The following is a 26,931-nucleotide window of genomic DNA, read 5'->3' on the forward strand; positions in this document are numbered from 1 at the left end:
TTAAAGCAGAGCAAGATGTTGAATTATGACTCTTTCAGTGTGTCGTATAATGATCTTGTGATTATAACGAAAGGAGGTCGCGTCAAACTCTCAGAATTACAAACAACTGCCAAAGATTTTAAAACAGGTAAGAGCCATTAATGTAATCAATGTGAAACTATCAGGTACGTAGCATAAGGGAAGGGCGGGGCGAGCAAACATTTTCTCCGAAATTCATAATGAATACTACTCACGTTACGGCGATTTAAAGGTTTCGTACTGTTTGGGTGATTATTAGAGCATATTACTACTCATGATCATACATCAAACCGTTAACCTTTGCTTTTGTTACATCCGGTATTGCACACTTGAGACTCGAGACCGACGTTTTGTATTTCTATCTTGGTCTTGGATTTTGTTCCTTTATTTTTTTTCATTATGTAAGTTTTGTTTGTAAATATTGCATTAACTTGTTTATTTATTGTAAGTTTTCATCTAAGTTGAAAAAGAGCTTTAAAGTTTGATAATTTCATAGCGACAGACGGATGTAAACGGTAAGATTTCTAAAGCGAATAATTTGAACTGTTAAGAGGTCTACGGCTTAGGATAGTTGCGATAAAATAGATATATTCCAGATAATGCCTTTTACAGGAAATAGTCATTTTGTAAGTAGTTCATCCATAACTGAGGTGATTTAAACAGTTTTGATTGATTTAAACTCTTTAAATACGTTATTTAAAATTATGAAAACGATATAAAATAAAGTCAAGAGTATGTATGTTGTCAGCTAAATGAATGTATAGCTCATGAAACCTTTTTAAAGAACGAATTTAAAGCAGAGCAAGATGTTGAATTATGACTCTTCTAGTGTGTCGTATAATGATACTGTAATTAAAACGAAAGTAGGTCACGTAAAATACTCAGAATTACAAACAACTGCCAGAGATTTTAAAAGAGGTAAGAACCATTAATGTCATCAATGTTAACTATCAGGTACGTAGCATCAGGGGAGGGGAAGGGCAGGGCGGAGGGCCGACTTTTTCTCGCAGCAAACATTGTCTCTTAAATTCATATTGAATACTACTCACGTTACGGCGATTTAAAGGGTTCATACCACGTGGTTGTTGTGGTGATGATATGATTATTAGAGCAGATTACTACTCATAATTATACATCAACCGTAGACCTTGTTTTTGTTACATCCGGTATATATTTAATCATATATTTAATAGCGACAGAGCGATGTAAAAGGTAAGACTTCGAATAATTTGAACCGTTAAGAGGTCTACGGCTTATGGATAGTCGCGATAAAATAGATATATGCCAGATAATGATAATGCCTTTTACAGGAAATAGTTAGTAAGTAGTCTATCCATAACTGAGTTGAATTGAACAGTTTTGATTGATTCTTTAAATACGTCATTTGAAATTGTGAAAACGACATAAAAATAAAGTCAAGTGTATGTATGTTGTCAGCTAAATGAATTAATTACCATTAACTAATGCTTGCTAAAGAATGGTATCACGTGACAATCAGTTAGTTTTTTTTTGTATTTGTTTCATATTGATAATATTTAACACGCGTTTTAAAATGTTGTTTAAATTTGTTACTTTATGTTTCTTGGTGTTTCGAAATCTTACAGAGAAAATTGAATAACATTAATATCTTTCTGCTTATTAAACCTTTCAATTTTACGGTTTTAAATTTGCATTTAAGGTAGTACAAAACAGATAAGCTAATTTTTTCCTATCATTCAATTTTTCTGAATTTTTTATATTTTTTTCTTTGGAATGAAATCTTTTAATACGTAAAATTTGGAGAAAAAAAATCCGACCTTACAACTTTTGCCCAAATTGCCCCAAACCTACCATTGGAATCTCCTTTCTGTGGAGTGTAAAATGAAATAGTAATTGTTATAATTTTCTATGCCATTAAGTTATTTCTCATGACATTACAAATATTTGTGCTGCTCTATAAACAGGAGACCTTCTTGTTATTTAAAAATACTGAAATAAATTCTAACTGGTAACTTAAGATAATTTCTCATGCAATATAATGTAAACATAGTGCTTGTGAATACTCTTTTAAGACGAAAATTTGCAGCACTTAACGGTATCTAAAAAGGAAATGCATCATTCAAATTTGAATAAAATGAAACAGTATGATTGGCATGACCCTGTAATTAAAATATATCAAAATAAAGAAAATTTAACAATTGGTTTTAGATTAATAAAGGTTTAAGTATGTTTGACGATCCTAGATGACGTCATCATAATTGACCTTTGACCTGTTGATATGACCTTGAAATTTGTTTGCCATAAAGCTTTAACAATGGTGGTGGTTGTGTCCAAATTTCAGGTCTTTACTTTGAAAATAACACAAGTTACGCATTTTTAAATGAGATAAGGCTAAATTGCACAAAAATCATAATTATGAACACGGTGCCATCCAAATGTATGTTTCAAAACTATTGCAGTATGTTGTATCCTAGATTTATTTGGCCTTGAGTAATTGATGGGTATGATTTATATTTTTTTTCTTAAGATAATGGACTGAAATTAATTTTTACATCATATTAACTCATTATTTTGTGTATTTCAGAAAATATTTCAAATAAATAATTTTAGGGGTGTTTCGTACAACCTTTAATTAAGTAGTTTTAATACAAACCGAGAAGAATCATCAATTTTCTTTGACAAATTAACTTGCATTAAACAGAATTAACAACATTTGATGATTCTTTTCGCTAAAAAAAATTATATCCATATTACCATTTTTGACATTAAAGATGAAAGTAGATTTTTGAAAAAAATTGAGCTCAAGTTGGGTCTAGGTTCCTCTAAAAATGTATTTAAAACACTTTCATTTCCTTAAACATTAATCTTTAGATTTGCCAAATTGATACCGTAATATCTAATAAAACTTTTAAAGAACAAAGGACGTTATTGGCCAAAAAATGTCATGTTTCAAAATCCTATCATGCTTATCAGTTCAAAAGCCAAGAATTAACAAAACTTAATGGTGTATGATTTATTTATATAACTTTAATTTAAGTATGATGTATTTTACGTAAATTAAACGGCAAAATACGAACAATAACGACACTTGTTCTTTGCAATTTATATGTTATGAAAAATGACAGTTATGGATCAAATATTTTAAAAACCAAAGGAAAGGAGGCTAAAATATAATAACAATTTGTTTAAATAACAAGCAGGAAGGTCGACCTGAAACATAATGACAGAAAGAATAGTAATTTTCAAAATTTATGAATCACCGAAAACACTGGATAATGATCTCCAGAACTTTTGACGAAATATTACTAATATTGATGATATGTAACTCTTCTAGAAAATATGGGCTGTTGTCTTAAAGATCGGGACATACTTCAGTTGTCATCGTGGCTAGGGGAAGATTGTCACTTCAAACTTCTGTACAAAATAAGCCGAGACGGAGGGTCAGCAGAGAAGTTTCACGAGTTATGTGACAACAAAGGACCCACTGTGACCATCTTCTACAACACGGATAACAACGTGTATGGGGGATATCTGTCACGGAGCTGGCAGAGAAGTGGGGGCTGGATTACGGACGGATCCTCCTTTCTGTTTCAGTTATACAGCAACAGGAAATGGAATCCAAATATGTTTGAAGTAAAAGATACGGAAAGCAATGTTTACTTTGATGAGGATCATGGACCAAAATTTGAAGATTTGAACTCATTTAGCGGAATAATTGAGAAAACCTCTGATTACTATGAAATGATTAAAGATGATTTGTTCCGCAATAGTTACTATGAAACTAGAGACACTGACGCCGAATCGATTGCGAATGGTCATAACAACGTGACAGACCTAGAAGTTTACCTAGTGAAAGGTGACATTTATAAACCTAAACTTCTTTTATAAAAGACATTTCCATACTTATGTCCCAAAACATAAAATGAAATTTTCCCGCCGAAAATTTCAAATGATCATGAAATGATTTTTCCAAAAGCCAGCAAGCTATATGCCTAAGCTTTATCAAATTTTATATTTTTGGCATGCTGTAATATAGTCTTTATATTTTATATCTGTTTTGTTTCTGATTCATGAACTACGTCACATATCAATCGTAACAAATCTGAGTGCTCATCACATTTTGTCTGTCCTCCGTCTGTCCGTCTCTCTATCCGTCTGTCTGTTCGAAAACTTTTCACGTTTTCAACATCTCCAGAACCACTGGACAAATTTCAACCAAACTTGGCACAAAGCACCCTTAGGCAAAGGGAAATTGAAGTTTTGAAATTTAGGACCACGCCTTTTTCAAGGGGAGATAATTGGTAATTATTGAACAATTTTAAGAAATTTTAATACTGTCTTTTTGAGCCATTCCGCCGGTAAGCATCCTCAGGTAGTGTAGTTTCAAATTTGTAAAAATTATGGACCCACCCTGGGAATAACGTGGGGCAACAATGGGGGGGGGGGGGGGGGGGTCGAATTTTTACATGGGAATTAGGAAGCAGTGAAATTTTGAAAATCTTCTAAGAAACTAATCAGCCAGGAAAGCTGAAATTCGCGTGAAAGCATCAATCCTCAATTAGAGTAAATTGAAGTTGGGGTATCTCTGGGTCACTACGTTGGTGGGGGGGGGGGGACAAAAATTTAAAATAGAATTTATAGAGAAAGATCTTTAAAAATATTCATCTAAAACCATTTACCTAGACAAAACTGTAACCTTAGTAAAAGCAACCTGAGATATTACAGATTCAAATTTGTTATAATCAAAATATTTAGGAGTAAACTGGGGTCACGGTGGGGATCCAATTTTACCGAGGAAAACATTTTTATTGTTTATTGCTCAGGTGAGCGATGTGGCCCATGGGCCTCTTGTTTAAATCTGTAGGTAATGCGTTGATCTGGGTGTTCATCACAAATTCAATAACATGACAATAAGTCGTATAACACACAATAAATGACTCCTCTTCTGCTCATAACCCTCACTTCTCTCTGTGTCTGTCTGTCTGTCTGTCTGTCTGTGTCTCTCTCTCTCTCTCTCTCTCTCTCTCTCTCTCTCTCTCTCTCTGTAGGCTGTAATATCTACACTCAATATTTTTTTTTTCTCACTAGAGGGTCTTCGTAAACCTTGGCAAGAACCACCAGTTTGGGAACCGCAGGTATTTCATACCAATGAATGTTGTATTTGATTTCGTTTTTATTTGCTGACTATTTATCTATATACATTTTTGTAAAGAACTTACTTCGTACTAATCTTAATCTTTGTTCTTAAAAGCCGTTACATTAACAAAATATCAAGTTTTCTCCAACAATGATGAAATGATAGACGACATTTTAATTTTTTTCTTATATTAGACACTTGAAAGTCTTAAAAAATTCATCGGATCTTTTGAACCGAATGAAGAGTTGAATGTACCAGAAGTCAACATTCTACTTGTCGGTCAGGTGGGCGCGGGAAAATCCAGTGTCGTTAACACAATCAACTCCATTTGGAAAGGAGAGATCTCTACCAGATCCTGGGCTGGAAGTTCCGAGCACAGTTTAACAACAAGTGTATTTACCCGCATCACGCACACACACACACACACACACACACACACACACACACACACACACACACACACACACACACACACACACACACACACACACACATATATATATATATATATATATATATATTATTACTTAATAGGTTATTTACTGACTCACTACGGAAATATATTGGGTTGATCAATCTCATAGATAGCGAGGCGAAGCCGAGCTGTCTTTGAGATTGATCAACCCAATATATTTCCGTAGTGAGTCAGTAATTAACCTAATAAGTGTTTTGTTTTCCCGAGGACTATCAAGCAACATATTTATTCAAAAATAACGATGATCTACGCAAAGCCACGTACACGATGCATAACATTTTTGTCCAATTTCACTCATTTAAACTCGTTAAGATTTTCAATCTTACCTTTCAAATGCTCTTTAAGAATCTTTGCTTCACCCATGTTTACTTACAATGTTTTGTTGCTATTCAATCTTAAATTATTTTCTCCCTTTACTCAGCAGAGAGTTGAGCAAATTTCGACGCTGCCATTTTGTTTTGCTCCAGACAAAACAATGTGACGTCAATATTCTTAGGGCAACTACTCTAATTTTAAAGAATTTCAAAGGGCAACTACTCCAAATGCTTTAAAAACTTACGGCATGCGGTTTATGTATTAAATACTATGTAATGTCGAAATGAGTCAGCGAAGCGTCGGCCAATGACGGCCATATTGCCTAATATTATTTCTCACCGAGCAAATATAGAGATATATGAGGCAATCACATGCTATGTTTCAACCAATGAAAGTGTGACATTTCAGTCCAAGGGAAAACAAATATATATATATATATATATATATATATATATATATATATATATATATATATATATACATATATACATATATATATATATATATATATATATATATATATATATATATATATATATATATATATATATATATATATATATATATATATATATATATATATATATATATACCAATCTAATAAGGCCTCACAATTGAATTATTATAAATTAAATGAAAATGCAAACTTTATCACACTCATAAATTTTATCTTTCTATATTGTAGTTCACTAGGTATAAAATCCGGGACCCTTCTACTGGAACATATCTGAAGTTTCGGCTGTGCGATATGAGGGGATTAGAAGGGGACATGAACGTAAAATCGGAGGATATTGCATCTCTTCTTGACGGCCATATTCCAAACAAATACAAGGTAGGCAAAACCAACAATTCAATCATTAGCTACATATTACAAGTACTTTCTTCATTATATGCACAGGGGCCAAGCCCGGTTTAACATTAATTTCAATGTTACCATAAATAAAGGGGTCGAACTCTGACCCAGATAAAAAACTACCAGCTCGCTTCAAAAACATAATAATCAATTATTTTTTACAACACTCGAAATATGCATGCATTTGTTTAGAAAAGTAATGTCTTAAATACACCCATGCCGAATTTCAAGTTGATGGGTCTTAAAAGAGCGGAGATATACGTCATTATTCTCTCGAAGTCGCCAGTTTATTTTTACTGGGACATTTACCGGTCCAGGGCTCACGATGGGATTTTGCCTATGACAACAGCAGTATTGCAACAAGTCGAAAAACATTCGCACTTATCTTTTAAAATCTCACATCAAACGCACGCTACTTACATCCGTAAATTCCGATTAAATTCCTTAAATACTCTACAAACTGAACTTGTTTTTCCTTTTTTTTTTTGATAATTTATTGGCAAGAACAAACAAAGTATACAATAACTTCAAGCACAGAAATCTAATAAGTTATCTACAAAACAGCACATTGTCTTACATAAGATACTATGATTATTATTTTTGTCATCTAATTTTATATTGCTTATGAAAAAAATACTATAAAGAGTATTTAGAGTTGTATGGATTCCACAGATAATGTTTCAGTGTATTACACATGTATATACAATTAGCATAGATTCATAAAGCAAGTAAAACTAGATGCTGTCATTAGACAGTAATACCCGCACCAAGTGTTTGCCCCTATCTAACATTGTTTTGTACCAGTTTAATTAAAAACGAAGGCCACATGCAAGCTCCAGTAATACATTTAAAAACTATAATTTTCATAACTGAAGGATGAGATCCCTTCTCATAATACACATGAGCAGCACTAAATGTGCAATTTGGGGTTAACCTGTTTGCAGTGAATTTTCAGTTAATCAATAATCTTAACATTTCATGTCATAGAAAGTATAATGATCTATATAATTATTACAAACAAAATTAAAAATTAAATTATGCCCCCTCCCCATCGCGGTTGCCGGCTTTAGATTTGCTTCTGTGTGCCTACATCTACATCATCGTGTGGACAGATTTAGAAAAGGGGTGGGAGTGAGGGGTCCAGACCCCCCCCTCGAAAATTCATTGATTTTTATAGTAAAATTACCAAAAATACACCTTGGACCCCAATGCTCTTACAGACATGTAAACGCTCTAACCCATTGTGCTTCAATGCTAGGTAACATTATTTTGGGGGTAAATATTATAGTTATACTTTATTGTTTATTTCAATAGGAAGTATACATCACAATATGCAGGTGTCCTTCACCACCACAAAGCTGTTATTTACCTAATAAAATAGTACAAGGGTTGTGAAGAATAGGTCATAAAAATAAATGCATGTTTCAAATAACTGATCTTTGTCTGAAGTTACGTACACAACACAGGTCTGCAGGTCTCATTAGCAGGTACTAGTTTTACCCAGCTCTTCGATTATAGATGGGTTTCGCGTAGATATGCACATGTGTTTTCCATATGCAGAAAAGGATTATAGTTAACATGCATAAGCATTCCTTTTGTGATGATCAGCTAAAGAAATTCATTATTGTGCTTTTATTGGATTATCATTATGATGTTGACCAATATAGGTAAACATAATACATGTAGTAGCACAATATAATGAGACGTATTACTTTCACTTTCTAAATGTGATCTCCCTTTGACAGCATACGGTATCACCATCTTTTAATATTTAGATAGGCTTATCTTCGTTACCTATCATTTCACATTTTTAAAGTTTCTGACATTTTAATTGCAAATATTATTTTTTCATTTGTCAGACTTACACTATTGAGTTGACCCCATATCAACTCTGTATAAACAATTTCTTATTAAATTTGTGTATTACATGTAAGTAAGTGTAGAGACTTATCATTTTTATGTGAGTTATAACAGGAAGAAAGGAAGGAGTATTTCTTTCTGAATGTATTATAATGCATCAAATATGATGTAGGCCATGACCTTATGGGACTGTTCTGACCCCATGAAACAGGAAAATACAAAATATATACTTCTAATGTCATTATGATCATGCATCAAATGGTGTAAAATGCATGACCCCCAGGTGTTGTCTTTAACCCCCCCCCCCCTTTACGAAATAGAAAATGATGATACATTGCATATTTTGTTTACTTCTGAGATCCTCATTCCTAAACCATATATTCTTGCTCTTTGTGTCATTATGCATCAAGTTGAATATGTTATTCCCCTTGGAGACACTCTGACACTTTAAAACTAGAAATAATAAAGTATTTTATATCTTATTCATATGTAGTGTTTGGTCCATGTGGGTAATTCCTAGCCAAATGATGACACTGCTTTGTTAAGGAGACTTTACAATTGCCCCAAATAGGCGAATACACATGTATATAACATTTTGTTTCTAAATCTTAAAAATTGAATTAAGCAATTTCCAAAATGTTAATGTGCATTAGGAGAGAAAAAACAATCAAGAAATGATTTGAAATTTGCTACTGTACACATGTAAGAATGTAAGAAGACTGAAGCTTTAGAACCAGGTTTGGTTGGTTTGGGGGGGGGGGGTGGATGTGGAGTATAAACATTGATAATTTGAATAATTTATTGTTATTAATTTTAACTTGTCATTGAATATTAGTTATTGATCCCAAGGTAGAAATATGACTTCTGATCATATCTCATTAGATCATTTGTCAATTATGCAAGGTGTAATGTAATTGTTTTTTAAGATTAACTTTTTTTACCAGTCTATAAATCTTTTTAGACCCCAAATTATATTTTTATTTTAAAAGATCATTCAACAATTAAGGGGGGGGGGGGGCAACAGTTTATATTTGAGTTTGTTTGGGGTTGGGGGTTCCAGTCATCATATATTTGACAATTTTTTAATGTAATTTAGAATAAGACTAAGCCATACTACAGTCATGAACATGAATTGAAGACCAAAACACAAACTAATACATGTATATATACATAGGAAGCATTACAAAACATAGATTATTGATCTATATCTGGGTTCTTAAATTGAATCATATATCATGAATATATATTATGATTGTTTCTTTGTTCAAGGCATTTCAGATGGTATGTAGGTCATTATCCCAAGTGCTCTTCTTGAAATTATCAAATATCATAAAAACCATTGAGATCCCCACCTTAATCCAAATATATTATTCCTCCTTAGATCATTGCGCATCAGATCATTTGGTATGTAAGTCATGGCCCTAAGGGGTCATCCTGACCCCCTTAGAATCAGAAATTGTCAATTACATGTATCTTTAAATTATTGATGTTTGATGATCCTATCTCTATTTAATCTTTATTCTTAAGTCTCCTGAATGAAATTTGGAATCCTTATTGTTTTTGTACGGTTCTTATTACATGTATTATTATTCTTCGTCTTCTTCTTTTTCTTCTTTCCCGCTCTGAACTTGGTTCTCAGAGATGGCTGAACAGAATTGTACAAAACTCTAGGATACGATAGGCCTGCATATCTAGTTGTGCACCCTGGTTCGATTTTTCTCATTATGGGTTGGACAACAACTTTCCTTGGGGGGGGGGGGGGGGGTCAAAAGGGTCTAACATTGAACCTTGTAGGAAGAATCGTAGACTCATGGTAACTTGAAAACAGACAAAGATAATAATATAGGGTTTTCATAATCATATATTGACTGTTACTGGCAATATAAAGGGTTTATTAGATCTGACCCCGGGGTCATCCCCACCCCCCAGGAATTGGAAATTACAATATATATCAGAAATTGTTATAATCATGACCCCTAAACCATATATATTCTTGTTTCTGATGTCAAGGTGCATCAAATGTTATGTCAGTCATGGGCCCTGTGGGTGGTCCTGACCCCCCTCGAACAGCAAGTCCCTTAATATCTTCAAAACAGTTGAACAGTTCCCACCCTTAAAACATATATATTCTTGTTCCTTGTGCCAAGGGGCATCAAACTGTATGTAGGTCATGGGCCCCAGGGGTGGTCGTGACCCACCTCGAACAGGAAGTGCACGAATATCTTGAAAACGGTTGAGATCCCCAGCCCTTCACCATATATTTTCTTGATCCTTAAAGGGCATCAAACGGTATGTAGGTAATGGGCCTCAGGGTTAAATTTAATTTTTCAAAACCGTAATGCACATATATAGAACAGTCCCTATCATATCCCAAGATATGATGTGTCTATCCATTAAATCATAAGAAGAGTTCTAGGATCTATGGTTTTTTTTTTAGTGATGAACGTCAATTTTCTGCTACTATTTGACTCCCTGGATGAAATTAAAATTTTTAAAACCTTACTGCACATCTATAGAACAGTCCCTATCATATCCCAAGATATGATGTGTCTATCCATTAAATCATAAGAGGAGTTCTGGGATCTATGGTTTTTATTGAGTGATAAACGTCAATTTTCTGCTACTATTTGACTCCCTGGATGAAATTTAAATTTTTAAAACCTTATTGCACATCTATAGGACAGCCCCAATTATATCCCAAGAGATGACGTAGCTACTCCTAAAGTTGTAAGAGGAGTTCTGGGAACCATTTTTTTTTTTGCCAAAAAACGTCATTTTTTGTTGCCCACTGATCCCCTTAATAAAAAAAAAATTCTGGAACCTGATCACGCCTCAATATGACACCTCCAATCATATTCTAGAAGATTATTTGGCTACTGCCAAAAAAAATGACGTTTTTGAAACCAGTTTTTTTGTAAAAAAAAAAAAAAAAACACGTCATTTTTTAGCCATTAAATGACCCCCAGGACAAAATTGAAAATTCCGAAACCTTATTGCGCATCTATAGGATACCCTAAAACATATTCCAAATGATGATTTGTCTAGTGTTGAAAATGTAGGAGGAGTTCGAGGAAGAAGGTTTTTTGTGAAAAAACGTCATTTTTTACCAATTATTTGACCCCCAGGACTAACAGAGAATTTTCGAAACCTTTTTACAAAACAACATGATACCCCAAATCAAAATCCAAGAGTTCAGTTTGGTGGTTTATAAGATGTAAGAGCAGTTTGAGAAAGTAAAACGTGACAGACGGACGGACGGTCGGACGGACGGACGGACGGAACAGGGTAACAACAATATACCCGAACTTTCTTTAGAAAGTGCGGGTATAAAAATGGTGTACAAATAAGGCTAAATTAGCAATGTATAGAGATTTAAATAAATGTACAAGTAGTATCTTGCCTAACCCGGTAGACAACATTATCAATCACATAGTCTCTGGGTGTAGAGATACATAGGCAGACTCTATGGTATATAGAGTATAACAGTTTACTATATTACAATTGTTCACTGTAGTTGTCTATATAATTATGATATAAAAATCATGGACAAAAAGAGTTTGCTGTCTTAATAAGTAGGTTTTACCTTGTTTTACAGTCCATATCCTCCCTTTTATGACAGCTCTACTGGAAGACAGGTCTCTTCTCAGTAGTTTTAGGATAATAGAATATTTTACACTATGATAATAAGACACATCACATTATCTTTGACAGATTTTCAAAAAACTTGCACTCAGCATTTGCATTAAAAAAACGTAAAACTGCGGCATAAAAAGTGGATTTTTTAACATGATTATATATGATACATTCAGTTTCATTCATAGAATCCAATCTACAAAGCATTTTTTGTTTGTAAATTCTATAAGCTACATAAGTGATAAGTAAATTGAGAGATTTAGTTTTATCGCTTTTTTCATAGAAGAAACCAACAACAATATGTTTCCATTGTATTTTGAATGACAATAAATTACTAACAGTATTCCATATGTTTTTAACATTGTTACATTCAAAAAGCAAATGTTTTATATTTTCTATTTGTTTACAGTGTACACCTTGATTTGATATATCTTTTTTTCTATTTACTCACATATACATTATTACATAATATATTATTTAAAAGCTTGTAACTGAATTCAGCTACATGTTTATCTTTTATATCTTTTATCTTGCATTCATAAATATTTTTCCAACTCTTCTCATCGTATATTTCAAATTCTTTACGCAGTATTAATTGAAAAGAAGGCTTACAAAACTTTTTTTCAATGAGATTTTATAGAAAAAATTACTAGATTTACCAGTCAAGTTGTAATATCCCAGAGGGAAATGAAGCTCTTCAAATTTGTTTTTCATATCTCCTAATAATATGCATTCAGTTTTATTAGTATTAATTTTTGACCCAGCACATTCACAGAATGCTTTAATAACATCTAAAGTATTCTTCATTGAGATTTCGTCATTCAAAGCCACTGTTAAATGATCTGCATGTTGTATACTTTTAATTTTATAGTTATTTATTTTAATGCCATTTATGTTTTGATGATTTTTAATTTTAGTCGCCGATATTTCTGCAACAAAAAGAAATAAGAGAGCTGATAAAGTACATCCTTGTCTTATTCCTCTTGTCATTGAACATGATTTTGAAAGCCAGCCGTTGTTTTTCATTTTAAAAATAGGGTTTGTATACAAAATGTTTGCCCATGTAATAAATTATTTTCCGATATTAAACTTTTTAAAGTTTTAAGAAGAAAATTCCATTCAACCGAATCAAATTCTTTTTCAAAATCTAAAAATAACAGAATTCCCCCACGTTTTCTGATTCGCAAAATTCAAATATATCTAATATAAGCCGGTCATTTTCTCCAATGTATCTTCCTTTTATATATGCAGTTTGGTTATCATTGATTATGTCTTTAAGGATCTCCTGTAGTCTTTTTGCAAAAACAAAAGCTTTGATTTTGTAATCAGTATTTGTAAGACTAATTGGACGATAATTTTTTTAAGAATTCTTTTCTCCTTTCTTAAACACTAACGATATTACTGATTGCCGCTGTGTGTATGTCATCATTTTATTTTCATATATATCTTTAAGAGCATCGTAAAAATAAGGGCCAATTACATTCCAAAAACATTGATAAAATTCACTTGGTAATTCATCAAGTCCAGGCGATTTATCGTGTTTCATACTATTGACAGCTTCCGTACATTCCTCGAACGTCGGAAATATATCTAGCATGCGTTTATTATCCTCACTTATTACTGGTACATTGATTTCAGATAAGTAATCATCAATTATTTTATTATCAATGTTTTTACTTGCGTATAAGCTCTGGTAAAATTTATTAAACATTTCCCCCATAATTGAATTGGTATTATTAATTTTTTCATTGTTTGAAGTCAAAAGTTCCGTTATTACGTTTGATGATTGATGTTGCTTTTCTAAATTTAGAAAATATGATGTGTTTTTTTCGCCATGTTCTACCCTTTTTGCTTTAGATCTAATATGCGCACCTTTTGATTGTTTATCATCAATAGAATCTAATTCTGCTTCTAACTGTTACAGCTTTTAATAATCGAATTCCTCAGTCTTACTAGTTTCTATATTTTCAATTTCTTTCTCATTTTCCTTTTTCCGTTTCTTAATTGATCTCTGTTGATATTTTGAAAAATTAATAAAAAATTCTTTTATCTTTAATACATTCCCATTTGTCGACTGGGTTCAAGGAGTTATCTAAATTATTCATTTAATAGTACATAATCTATCCTACTTTTAGGGTTGTTTTCTGCATCATACCATGTTAGACCATTCAACTCGGGGAATTCACTTTTCCAAAAGTCAATTAAGTTGAATTTGTTCATGATATTTTTCAAAACGTGTAAACTTTTATCACTTGTATCATTAATTTGACAATTAAAGTCCCCACAAAGAATTATGTTGTCATTTAAGCAATTTTTTTCTATAAAAGATTTTAATTTTGTAAAGAAAATTTGTCTGTTGTTTAATATATTAGGAGAGTAAACATTAATGATGGAGAACATTTCACCATTTATATCAACGTTTAACAACATTTTCCTTCCATCTAATGACTTTTTAAAGTTCATAACTTTAATATCAAGATTTTCTCTAAAAAGAATAGTTACACCTCTACTAAAAATTGAATCACTATATGCATGAAAAAATTTTCCCTTTCCAACCAGTGTTGTATTTACATTCATATTTTTGAACAAAATGTGTTTCTTGCAGAAGTGCGATATCTATTTTTTTCTCATAAAGCCATGAATATATTTTTTTCCTTTTTTCGTCTGTATTTAGACCTCTGACATTTACTGATATGAAGCTTACTTTTTCCATTACTTAGAATTGTATATTAAAACTAGAGCAGAGCTCGTGGCAAAGCCACGAGTAGGTCTTCCGTTGTTGCTGCGAGTTGAAAATGTATGTGATATGGTGTCAATAATTGATAATGACTAAACTTTCAGTTCTGCTTTTGTTATAAAAATGTGTTGTGATTGAAAGCCTGTATATAAAACGTGTTTTGAAAAAGAAAGAAAGAAAATGTTTTAGGAAAACTAACTGTTGAACACAGATTATGTAATCGTTTCAAACATTCTTTAAAAAATGAGATGGTTAATGGCGAGTTAAATTTTCAGAGGGTAGCAAGCATTGTTACATGTACTCATGATTCATGTGAGGAATTGTGTTTTTTTAGGAGTTGATTTTAATCAACTTTCCTATGCAGTTACTCTAGCATACCGAAACTGAAACTGTGTTTGCACCTAAGCACAAATCATCGCCGCTGACAAGATTTAGTTTTTGAAAATAATGAAGCATTTTTTAAAGGAAACATGATTCATTAGAGGTTTTCTCGAAATTCTAGTCGGAAAAGTCAGAGAATTCATATTATAAAAATGTGCATAATTCAAATGCACATTATAAACTACTTGCCAAGCAAACTAGCATATCGTTGATTTTAAAATAAATAATATTCGATAAAATCAACTCTCGTCAGTACATCAGTACTTTGATTTAAAAACCGAACCCGCCTACAAAACACGTAACCTTTTCTCTAAGATAAGTTCTTTATTTAAAAATATTTCTATATTTTTGAAAACTATGTGCAAGTTTAGAATTGCTGCGTGATGACAAAATTTACAGACCCTGCAACGTACTACTACACCAAAGAACGTGCGACTTACATGCGAGAAACGTTTCGTGTAAACCGTTTAGCGTTTCGTGTGATTGTGAAGCGTTTCGGGCAAAGCGTGTAAATCGTTTCGGGCAAAGCGTACAAGAACCGCGTGAAACATTCATCAGATTTCATTCGGAACTCACTGACACTTCAATTCACTTTCAATTGATGAAAGGGAATATATCCAAGATATCTTCATTGAACAATGTTCACTCTTAAAATTTCACATGAACGAAAACAATTTTCTTACGGAGATTTATAATGGGAAATGTTTACATCTTTTCTTCATTCGGAAGTACTCGGGATACCTCGCGCAATTTTTAAACGTTATCATCCGGGCTTATTAATGGCTGATGCAATGCAAAATCCTCGTAGACTTTCAATATTGGGATGTGTATTGAAACCTAAAGCGGTAGAGGGGCCGTTTCAACACATACAATCTGGACATTTTTCATATAAGTGGATGAACGTAGTTTGAGCACAAAGGTATTTACTATTATGGAAATATCAAGCAAAAAGTGGTGGGAGAAAAAATTCGGGACATAGTATATCTTATAAATTTATGAAACGTTGAAGTGTTTTGAAGTTCTTTAACCAGGGAACAGCGATGTCTATATATAGATCAGTAATAGGATAAGGTAATGTCAAACATCGAAGACTGTACGAATATTTAAGAAACTGTTTTTATTACAAGTGTTACCGTTAATAATTAAATCAAAGTTTGCCGAATCTTCCTGGAATTAAACATAGGTTGTAAATTTACTTTGTATAAAACTTTCTTCATGGTTACTCAGTGTGAAACATTCTTTACCTTAGACGTTTTACTTTTCCTAAGCATCCGCCTTCGTTGCCTTTCCTTAACACTACATCTAAATTCATCATGTTCATAAGTGATTATTCGTTCACTTTTTAAAATATTTATTGTCCGTATTCTCGGACTCCATGCTAGGAAATTTAGTTAAATATAAGCTACGTCATTCTTATCCATGTGCATGTTGTCGACGGCGCGCGGCCAAAGAAATTTTCACAATCGTTCTTTAAAAAGCTTTAAAGTTATACAATATAGGATATACATGTAATTTTTATATACAGACCTTAATTAATTTGTTTGCAAGTTTATAACTAATGATTATTCCTTCATCGGCACCACTTATAATTTACTCAACACTCTCTCTCTCTCTCTCTCTCTCTCTCTCTCTCTCTCCTTTCTTTCTCTCATTCAAGTCACGAGCGGCAATGTCTTAACTCCGCCCAGCTACGATCTGATTGGACAAAGGTCAGTGAAAACATTAGGTAGAAACTTTTCTGGAGTAAACCCCTATTAAACGCTTCAATGTAAGTCGCTGTAACTTAAACGATCATGTTTTGATAAGCATATATATTTTTTTATTTATTTACACCGATAACTCTTACTGAGACCATTCGACTTTGTACAAGCCAGGCACGTAGCATCAGGGGGGGGGGGGGGGGGGCACTTTTTCTCGCAGCAACAAATTTTTTAAAATTTACATATAAAAAATTGAATTATCATGGAGTTGCCCCCCCCCCCCCACTTTTTTGGGAGTATGTAAAAAAAATTGATATGAAAATAAGGAAATGAGTAGTGAAATGGAAGTTATAAACTACGCCAGCCCCCCCCCCCCCCCCCCCACGATGCTACGTACGGGTGTCCAGGTAGCGTAGTGAACAATGCACTCGCTTTTCACTCGATCCCCGTGATCGACAGAGGTCGTATGTGATAGGGTATGGCGGTCGCCCGCTTGGACACGTGGGTTCTCTCCGGGTACTCCGGCTTCTTCCCACACTAATGACCCCCTCGCGCTAACATCCGTGCCAACGAGAGATATTAATATAAGTTGTAGAACTTGTTTATCAATCGTTGTAAAATAAATAAAGTTCAGTTTCAGTCCCCCCCCCCCCCCCGTCATTTGAAAATTTGAAGATTTTGAAAAAGTTTAAATTTTCCTTTTTTTTTGCTTGTCAAGATTTTTTGGATGAGTCTGCCACCCCCCCCCCCCCCCCACTTTCAAAAACGATGCTACGTGCCTGCAAGCAGCACACATAACCTCGGACATCGAGTGTCTCCTGCACCTGGCTGAACCTGTCAATCATCCTCTGTGTAATTGTTTTCATTGGATGGTCAAGCGTCTCTTTTTTTGTCAATAGCCAATGGAAAATTAATGACTTCAAGGTAATCGGAATCAGTATTTCATGAAGCATACAATTCAAATGACAAAAATTTTATTAATTATCTGAAAATTATTTAAACCACTGTTAATGGAAAACAAAAGAGTCTTTGAAGTAATTAACACACAGGGATTTGCCTACAATGTACACATTCATGCAATTACTAGTAATTATTATGAGAGTCTTTACGCATGGTACTTAATTCGAACAGATTATAATAATCTATACACTGTACGCCGTTACACATGTACGAAGCGCCGGTAATATATACGAATATTGAGTCAAAAATTTAAATCATTTTTATTTCTTGTTCTTTTCAATACAATGTGAAATTACTTTCAGAAAAAAATTCCGAAATACTAATTACAACTTTCTTTTTTGTGTAATCATTTGAATTTTTTCTGGGTTCATGTATATATATGTACAGAACATACTTATTTACGCGCGAATGATACGACATACGAAAAAAATAATCGGTTGTTCGTAGAACTTTTTTATCTTACGAATGTGACTAATTTAATTTTAAATGTTTTTCAACATTATCAATGTAAATAATATCAGGTGTATTTACTGTTTGTGTTTTTACATCGTAATCTCTGAAACCAATAAAAATACTAATGTTAGCAGAAAAATCAAATCCCGCCGAATACTGAAAACCGATTTCAGTTAGCAATCATACGGATTTTATTTTTGGTATTGACTATTGAGTTACGGTAACTTTTTTTCTGGATGATTTTATTAGGGCCCCGCAAGGATTTGCGGGTGCCCTATAGTAATCACTCTGTCCGTCCGTCCTTCTGTCCGTCCGTCTGTCACTCTTCCGTCCACAAATTTTCTGTTTTTTTCTATTAACTTTTTTCATGGTTGCCCAATCAAGTTCAAATTTGGTATGGTAGTTCAGTGGGCAGAAATACATATTTTGATGCTAAGGTTGGTTCTCTATGTCTTCTGGTTTGGAGCTGGGGTGGTGGGGTAGATTCCTTAACTAGGCATAATAATGTATGGACAAAGAGAGATAACTGCTGAGAATGTTACCATTGTATACTTGGAAGGCTGTGCAATATTTGTCCTTTGGGATTAATTAACCTTCCACAGGAAGAAAATCCTAAGCTTTATCTTTATCTGTCATTTTGAGATTAATTGCTGCACTGCCTGTGTCTGCAAATGAACTTTGTTTTGAAGTTAAGGTCAATTTTGAATGATGTGTAGTATTGTGTACATTCTTTGAAATATGGATTTAAAATATATAATATTCATACTTTATTTTGGTTAAAATACCGTACACAATGATTTATGATAATTTTATTGAATTCTAAAATCAATATTTATATTAAGATATCCTTTTTCACTATTTTATTTTTTAATTATTAATTTTATTTTTTTCTGCCTTTATGCTGTTAATTTTAACAGGTAATCAGATAATGACCCCATTCTGTCATTTCTGAAAAAAAAAAAATCTTATTGTAAATTTAGAAGAAAAGGATGAGAGAGCAGAACAATTAATCCCCTGGGATTAATTATCGTGCCTGCTGCAGAAAATTTAGAGGCTTGTCTCTATTTGTCATATGAAGATTAATGAACACCTTTGTGTGCAACTGATGTTTGTTTTGAAGTTGAGGTCAACCCTGGGTGATATAATGTATTTGCATTCACTGAAGGCTTGCATTTTATAAAACACCTGTTTAAATCTTTTTTAAATACACATTTAATTTAGTTTTTTTTATAAGACATGAGGTTATCCCTGTTTTATGCAGATACAAGGTTACTATTTAGAGTTTTTGGACATTCAGGAATTATCTTGAATTTTAAAAATACAGTTGTTACTTATAATTTTCATATTTTTTTACCACCTTATATATATTGCAGTTCTTTACATCTTATGCCGGGCATTTTTTCTCATCATTGTTAATATAAAGAGGATGGAATTCAAAGTTTTTTTCACTTCTCTATATTAATTGTCATAGCGGGGCCCTTCCTGACTGGTCAGTTTTCTAGTTATTTATTATTTTATGTAAAAGCACCATTCCAACAGTTAATCAATTATATTATTATAACAATTGATGACCTGGGGCTATATATGTTCCGAGCTGTGTGCGCTGAAGCGACACAAGATTCTCGGTCGCATGTGGCGATTGAATTTACACAGACTGACCGAATAAACAAACGAGTGGGAAAGTGAAACAAAATGTTACACATGAGAAGAAGCCACCAAAAATGATTTTCAATAGATCTTGATATCGTTTTGACAATTAAAAAAGTCAAGCGCTAGCTCCTGTCAGCGGGGCGGGAGGGGGCAGCAATGAGTTCGCTTCTACAAAGAAACGAACGACCATGTAGAAAAACTACAAAAGTGATTAATATGTGACCGATAGAATGTAATCTAAAGTTGTTTAAAATTCATGTGAATTTTTTTTTTAAATCATCGAATGCCTCAATTCAGGACATTTTTTTATCGTGCTAGCACTGACTGCAAACATGTTACATGGAACTTTGATTATAATTTGATTTTAAACTACCTTGTATGCTATCTATAAATCAATGCTTAATCAACTGTACAAGTTTAATGAATTTATCTTTTCATTTTAAACGAATATAATAGTTGAAAACATAATAAAATATAGTTGTGTCCGTGCATAATATGAAACATGAACGCGCGATAAGGTACATGTAGAACACGAACCGACCCCGGATTACTTGTCCACTCGCGCCGGTTCTCCTCAGCCATGTGCGAGGGATGATCATCATTTAAAGGTTTACTATTTGTGTGTGTGTGTGTGGGGGGGGGGGGGGTGATTTAAAACATTATTTATGCAGTTTCTAAAATATTTTACATAAACAATCTAACCATTAATTTATGTCTTACATGTACGATGTTTACGATTTGGAGTAATATCGCTCATTAATATTCATTTACACTCAAATGTTCAATTGAATAAATACAAGATGGACAAACTTTTATAGCATTAAATTAAAACAGTTCCTGTTTTTACGGCTATATTAACTCAAACACGTTCATATGCATGTAAGTGTGCGTCGCGGTGTGAGAATCTTGTGTATTAAATACCCGCTTAATTACCGCTAGGTAGTGCAGCCGTGGCTGATCTCATCGGCCGTTGGCGTATGATATATTACGTAAAGGTACATGTACAACGCACAGACAGGCACAGTTCAGAACCCAGGAAGATTTGAAAAGTTTGCAGTATAATGACCATACTCTATCAAATCGAAGTTATTTATTTTAAACTTAAAACCCACAATTGATCTGTGTCTATTATTGCTTTAGATTGAGAATGACATTGCTTTTATGAATTAACTGAACGATTTCTTAATTGACACCCAATCGTTTAATCCATAAACAATTATGTGTAATCAAAACGAAACCAATTATCGAGTTCGCGGCTAAATAAACTCATACATGTATATGAGAGACACAGCTCTCGTGTATTAGATAACCGCTGACCGCTACAGCCGCGAGCATGGCGACTGATTTTCTCGGCTGCGGGCGAGGGAGAGCTTACGTAATGGTACACACACACACACAGCTCTGATTCAAGGTAGATTTTAAATGCATGGAGTTAATAAATAAAATGTATTGCATAGAGTTTTTTAATTCCATATTTTGTGGTTAAATAGAAAAGAAAAAGAATGTTTTGTTTTCCAATTGCCGTTTTTAATGATTGTGCACTATAAGAACTTAAGAACAATGACTTAAACTCCTAAAAAAAGCATGTACTCCAACAACCAAAAAAATTCTTATAAATTAATGCCTCCTGTTTACACCAGCATACTTTCTGCGGTAACTTTATGCCAGTTGTACGCACAAAGACTTTCGTTAACTTGTCAAATGAAAACAGGTACATGTCAACATGTAAAGCTTTTTACACTTATACTTCACAAATCACTTACAAAATAATATTGTTACGACCTTTATGAGATCCCAACAAACAACTTTTCCAGCGACATCCATATCAAAATCCCAACCGTTTTTGAGTTATTAAGCAAAAACTTTTAGGGGCTATTGGCCCTTAGTTTAAGGGGCCAGCCCTTTTTTATTGGTGTCAAATGAAAGCCCTTGATATTCTGCACAAAATTTTATTCTACATGTCTTAACAAAATATGTCTAAATTTTTGCACGTTTTGGAATCCTGCTTTTTGACCCCCTACCTTTTCCTAAATAAGGAACGTAATCCAAAAACAAAAACCGATGTATACAACTTCAATGTCTTTGTTATTCAAATTCGTTGGATTCCCATTCCCTACTATCATAGTCTCGGAGCCCTTCTCTGGAAACCAAAGGCCCTAAAAAAATTTTAAAAGGGGAATAACTCGTTAACGGAAAGGGAATTTTAACTTTTATGAATTGATGAAGATAGTGTTTTGTAAAGTCCATTAGCCCTGAAAATTTGAGGAAAAACCGTTCAGAAATGAGCACGATATGAAGCCTCAAAGTTCGCGTCTAGGAAGAAAAAAAAAAGAAGAAGAACTAGAGCAAAGCTCGTTGCAAAGCAACGAGTGGTCTTCCGTTAATGTCGGAAGTAAAGCTGGAAGTTTCTGTAAGAAGCAGAGCTCTTAAACCAATAACAAGAGTAACTGAAATAAAAAATTTAAAAAAAATCGAATTATTCCTGGTACGACCTAACAAAACCCGAATGATTTTAAGTACGACTTAACAAACACCTTTCCAATTTCAAGAACGACTTAACAAAGAAAAATCCGAATGTGTTCAAGTACGACTTAACAATTATTTTTGGTACAAGTTAATTTTACTTTAAAAATTACGCTATTTTTTAAACCGATGACACGGAAACAAAATTTCCGGAAAAATCAATTTTTAAACCCCGATATCTCTTAAATGCATCGTCCGATTTTAAAACGGCTTTCAGTGTTAGATTCAGCTTGATAAGCTCTATAAAACACATATTCATTTTTGATTTGATCAGAAAATTCATTTTTTTGAAAAAATTATTTCACTTCCAGTTTCGACCGGAAGTGACAGATTTTCATTTCGAGCCTTATTACAGATGTATATCGACCAAATCATAACCATTGAAAATTTCAAGCCTCTATCTTTAAGCTATCAAGTGCATAAAGTATAGAACATAGCAAGTGCATTTGCTAGTAATCGTACATATAATTGCCATACCGCTGTTCCTAAGGCGAGTCCAAATAACGAACATTGTGGTCATTGATTTATAACTCGGGTGACAGTATTTGGTCTATCCTTTACCGGATTCCTCGGGTTCGGAGTCAGTTTTTGAAGATGCATCACAACCTGACGCGGATTCGGCATCAGTGTTGGCGCGCAGGGAGCGAAGCATTTCTGCTATATTTATCTGCGTTGTACTGTGCTTTTTTTGCTGTCTCGAGCTCTGTTTAGACTGACTCCATTGGTCGCTTTTTTTCCTTTTTCTGATTTTCTGTGCCACTTTTCCAATAATATGGCCTAGTAGATTCTGACCGGGCCAGTCAGAAGCTTTTGTGTTTTCTGTACCAGCTTTATCCAGCCCTGTCCCCCATTTGTCGTTGAATGTTGACTCGGCAAACAATGTGTTTTTCTTAACAGACCTCTCTCAACTTGGACACATTTATTTTCTATAATTTCGGTCTTGACATTTTCACACGATTCGGTCCACTGCTCATTTATCCGCACTTTCTCTACAAACTGAACTTTTATTCTGCAGCCACATCAACTTCTGACCAGACCAGCCATTGTGATAGCTAATGTTTAACTCAATTTCATTGGTTGATATTCCTGAAAGTCTTTCTCAAAGACGTCAAAATGGCTGGCACTGTCAGAACATATTAAAAGAGTCATATAAACAGTCAGAACATATTTGAAGCATTATAATCCTACAGAAATTTGTCAAACTTTGCCTGATATTGTTTATGTACTAAGAACTACTAGTCTTGATGGTTTTTGAGAGTTGATTTTAATCAACTCTTCTATGCAGTTACTCAGACAAACCGAAAGTGAAACAGTGTTTGGACCTCAGCACAAATCATTGCTGCTGACAAGACTTGGTTCTTGAAAATAATTGATAAATTAAATGTAATGTATGCTAAAGCATTGTTTTTCAAGGAAATTTATTTATAAATACCTTGAAAATAGTCAGATTTAAAATGATATGAACAATTTAAATATTTTTTGTAGTCGTATGTATTCCTACGCCAGAGTTAAATATAGTCTCGTTCAACTCGACGCTCGGCTGTCTCCGTAAATTCTTGTCGGAGATTTACCAATTGGCAACATCGGCTGATTCCGCTACGCTCCATATTGTCGAGTGCGCGAGACATCAGAATAGTTCCGAGTGGAGATTTACGGTGTCAGCCAAGCGTTTGGTTGAACGAGACAAGAGTTCAATATTGCTTGACTTGGGTCCATACAATTTTCGAGAAATATTTTTATTACTGATACATAGTTTGATTGAATTAATGTTATCTTTAAATATTAGTTAAAGTGATTCATATGGGGGTTTCTCGACATTCTTGTCGAAAAAATCCAAAAATTTATATTATAAAAATGTGCGTATTTAAAATTAGAAACTACATGTACTTGTCCTGCAAAATAACATATCATTGATTTTAAAATAAATAAACATCGACAAAATCAACTCCCGTCAATTCTTCAGTACTTTGATTTGTATTAAATCCAATTTGTTTCCAAGCAATCACAAATTATTATAAAATTTTTCATTTGCCGATTAAATGAAACACAACACGGCTCTAGAATTTATGCCTTCATAAACTGAGTATTTTGCAGTTCAATCCTGCGGCTCCTGCTACCAAAGACACCCCTGGATTTGTAAAGGAACCCACGATAAAAGACATGATACACACGGTAGTATTTGTAATCGATGGGAGCAATGTCGAAGTGATGCCAGACGAGATTGTCAAGAAACTGAAAGATATAAAGGAGATGCTTATCGTGAGAGGTCAGGAAATTATAAATACTATACATAATTAGTTTGATTTTTTGTATAAAGCAATCACTAATCATTGCTGATATAGTCTTCATAACTTTGAAATGTGTTCATTATCATTGCTCGTTCATAAAAAGATGATTACATTCTAAATTCCTTTGTTAAGCTTTTTTAAGATCGTAATTTTATCAAAGATGGTTAAGGCTATTCAAGCCAGATTTTGAGTTGAGCAATTAAAAAATCTTCAAAGTTCTTTAAAGACAAGTACTATAAACTTGTTAATAACTACATTTTTATAAAGGCCTTGACAGTAATTTAAATCGAGAAAGTGTTAAAGTAATAGTTTTTGTCGACGGTTTTAGCATTTTTTTTTGTATTCCTAGACATTCCTCTGATGGTGTTTGAAACAAAGATTGACAAGGTTTGCAGCGAAGTTGACAAAGATGTTGAAGAAGTGTTTTATAGTGAGACCGTGAAGACGTCTGTGGATAAAGTGGCTGATGTTATTGCCATCCCACGAAGTCACGTGTTCCCGATAAAGAATTATGAAAAAGAAGGGTCTCTCCAGACAGGCATTAGCATTTTAGCTCTGAGGGCATTAAAACAGGCTTTACTTTTCAGCGAAGACTTCTTAGAAAACCAGTCCTAAACTGTAAGGGTGATCCATTGACTTTTACTGTAGAAATGTATTTTCATAATAGGTCATACATTTACATGATACTATTGTGAATAAACAGTAAAGTCAACTTGCCTGAAATTGAACAAAATTAATTCTTAGTAGTCAAAATACGTGCAATGATATTCACCAGTCTTAAATAAAGTTGAATAAAAAATATAATATTTGATCATTTTCTTTTTGATTCATTGGTTTTTGAATTGTGCTTGATATAATTGTGCTTTGAATTAATGCATACTAATTTAAATAATAGAACTTAGCTATTTAAGATAAGTCAAGGGTTTGTTTCTTTATAAAAGAAAATGAAACATTTTATTGTATACAAACGCCGCAGTTAATTCTTATGCAAAATCTTACACTGAGTTCCACAATAATTATTTCTGTGCGCGACCAAAAATTAACACGCCATTATACTCTATGCATTGTTCTAAAGCACCATAATATGAAATTCAATCAAGGTAAGTATACATGGTTTTACTTATTAAAATATTTTCATACAAAATCAGAAAAATAAAAATATTTGCCCTGAGCTCATTTTTTATATTAAAGATATGTGTTGAATAAAAAACCACAAAACAGAAAATGATAAAGTAAGATCGCTTTTTTCATTGATAATCAAACCGTTACTACCGCATACATGTGTCATAGCGTGCCTTATTACTTCAAATTTCACGATGGATTGATAATTTTGGCTTTACATTTTTCCTTAAGATGACATTAAATAATTGTGTAATTTATGAGAAAGATCTTTTACGTTTTTTGTTGTCTCCAAATGTCAAGGTCTATTTATGTATTGTCTGGCGTAAATTGATTAAAGAGAAACTAAAAAACACATTTAAAATTTATTACAAGAAAAGTTTCCATCTGTTGACCCCCCCAAAAAAACGGAGAAAAAATAACAGGACAGTGATTTCATGGATAACCATAATTCTTATGTTTGCGTTACCATCGCATTTTATAGCGTGTGTTGAAAATTGTAATATAAGGGTGTACAAATAATAAATAAGTCCTTTAGACGAAATAAAATCATTGTTAGCTTACAAAGCATAAGGAAGAGCAATCCACCTCTCTTTTTACTCTTTCGCCTCCAAATGTAAAGGTCAATATATGTCATGGCTGCGGCAAGAAACTATAACACTACCGTGTTTGTATTACGTATATTTATTTCATTAATAATTGCCAGTAAATATTTCTTTAACTGACACAAATACTGTAGACAGCAACTCGTTACTTGTTAATATATATAAGATGTTGAGCTTATTGAATCCTATCTTAATAAGACTCATCTTAAAAGGTAATGTAGAAAAGATACAGAGGGCAAGGATAT

General features: G+C 33.2%; 1 protein-coding gene across 4 annotated transcripts; it reads left to right on the top strand.

Moving 5' to 3' along the window:
* LOC128158432 (interferon-induced protein 44-like) lies at positions 1–25,771 on the top strand. 4 transcript variants are annotated; one of them, XM_052821255.1, is made up of 7 exons: positions 1–127; positions 3,332–3,853; positions 5,086–5,132; positions 5,329–5,526; positions 6,610–6,756; positions 24,769–24,940; positions 25,312–25,771. In XM_052821255.1, exons 1-7 carry the CDS (start codon positions 16–18, stop codon positions 25,575–25,577), a joined length of 1,464 nt encoding a protein of 487 aa, XP_052677215.1. In that variant the 5' UTR covers positions 1–15; the 3' UTR covers positions 25,578–25,771. The 4 variants fall into 4 exon arrangements, with proteins under 4 accessions (XP_052677215.1, XP_052677217.1, XP_052677216.1 ...); XM_052821257.1 differs by lacking the exon at positions 1–127 and adding an exon at positions 297–419; XM_052821256.1 differs by lacking the exon at positions 1–127 and adding an exon at positions 810–936.
* Positions 25,772–26,931: the final 1,160 nt, after the last annotated feature.

Source organism: Crassostrea angulata, chromosome 8 (genome assembly GCF_025612915.1).
Source record: "Crassostrea angulata isolate pt1a10 chromosome 8, ASM2561291v2, whole genome shotgun sequence".
NCBI classification, from domain to species: domain Eukaryota; kingdom Metazoa; phylum Mollusca; class Bivalvia; order Ostreida; family Ostreidae; genus Magallana; species Magallana angulata.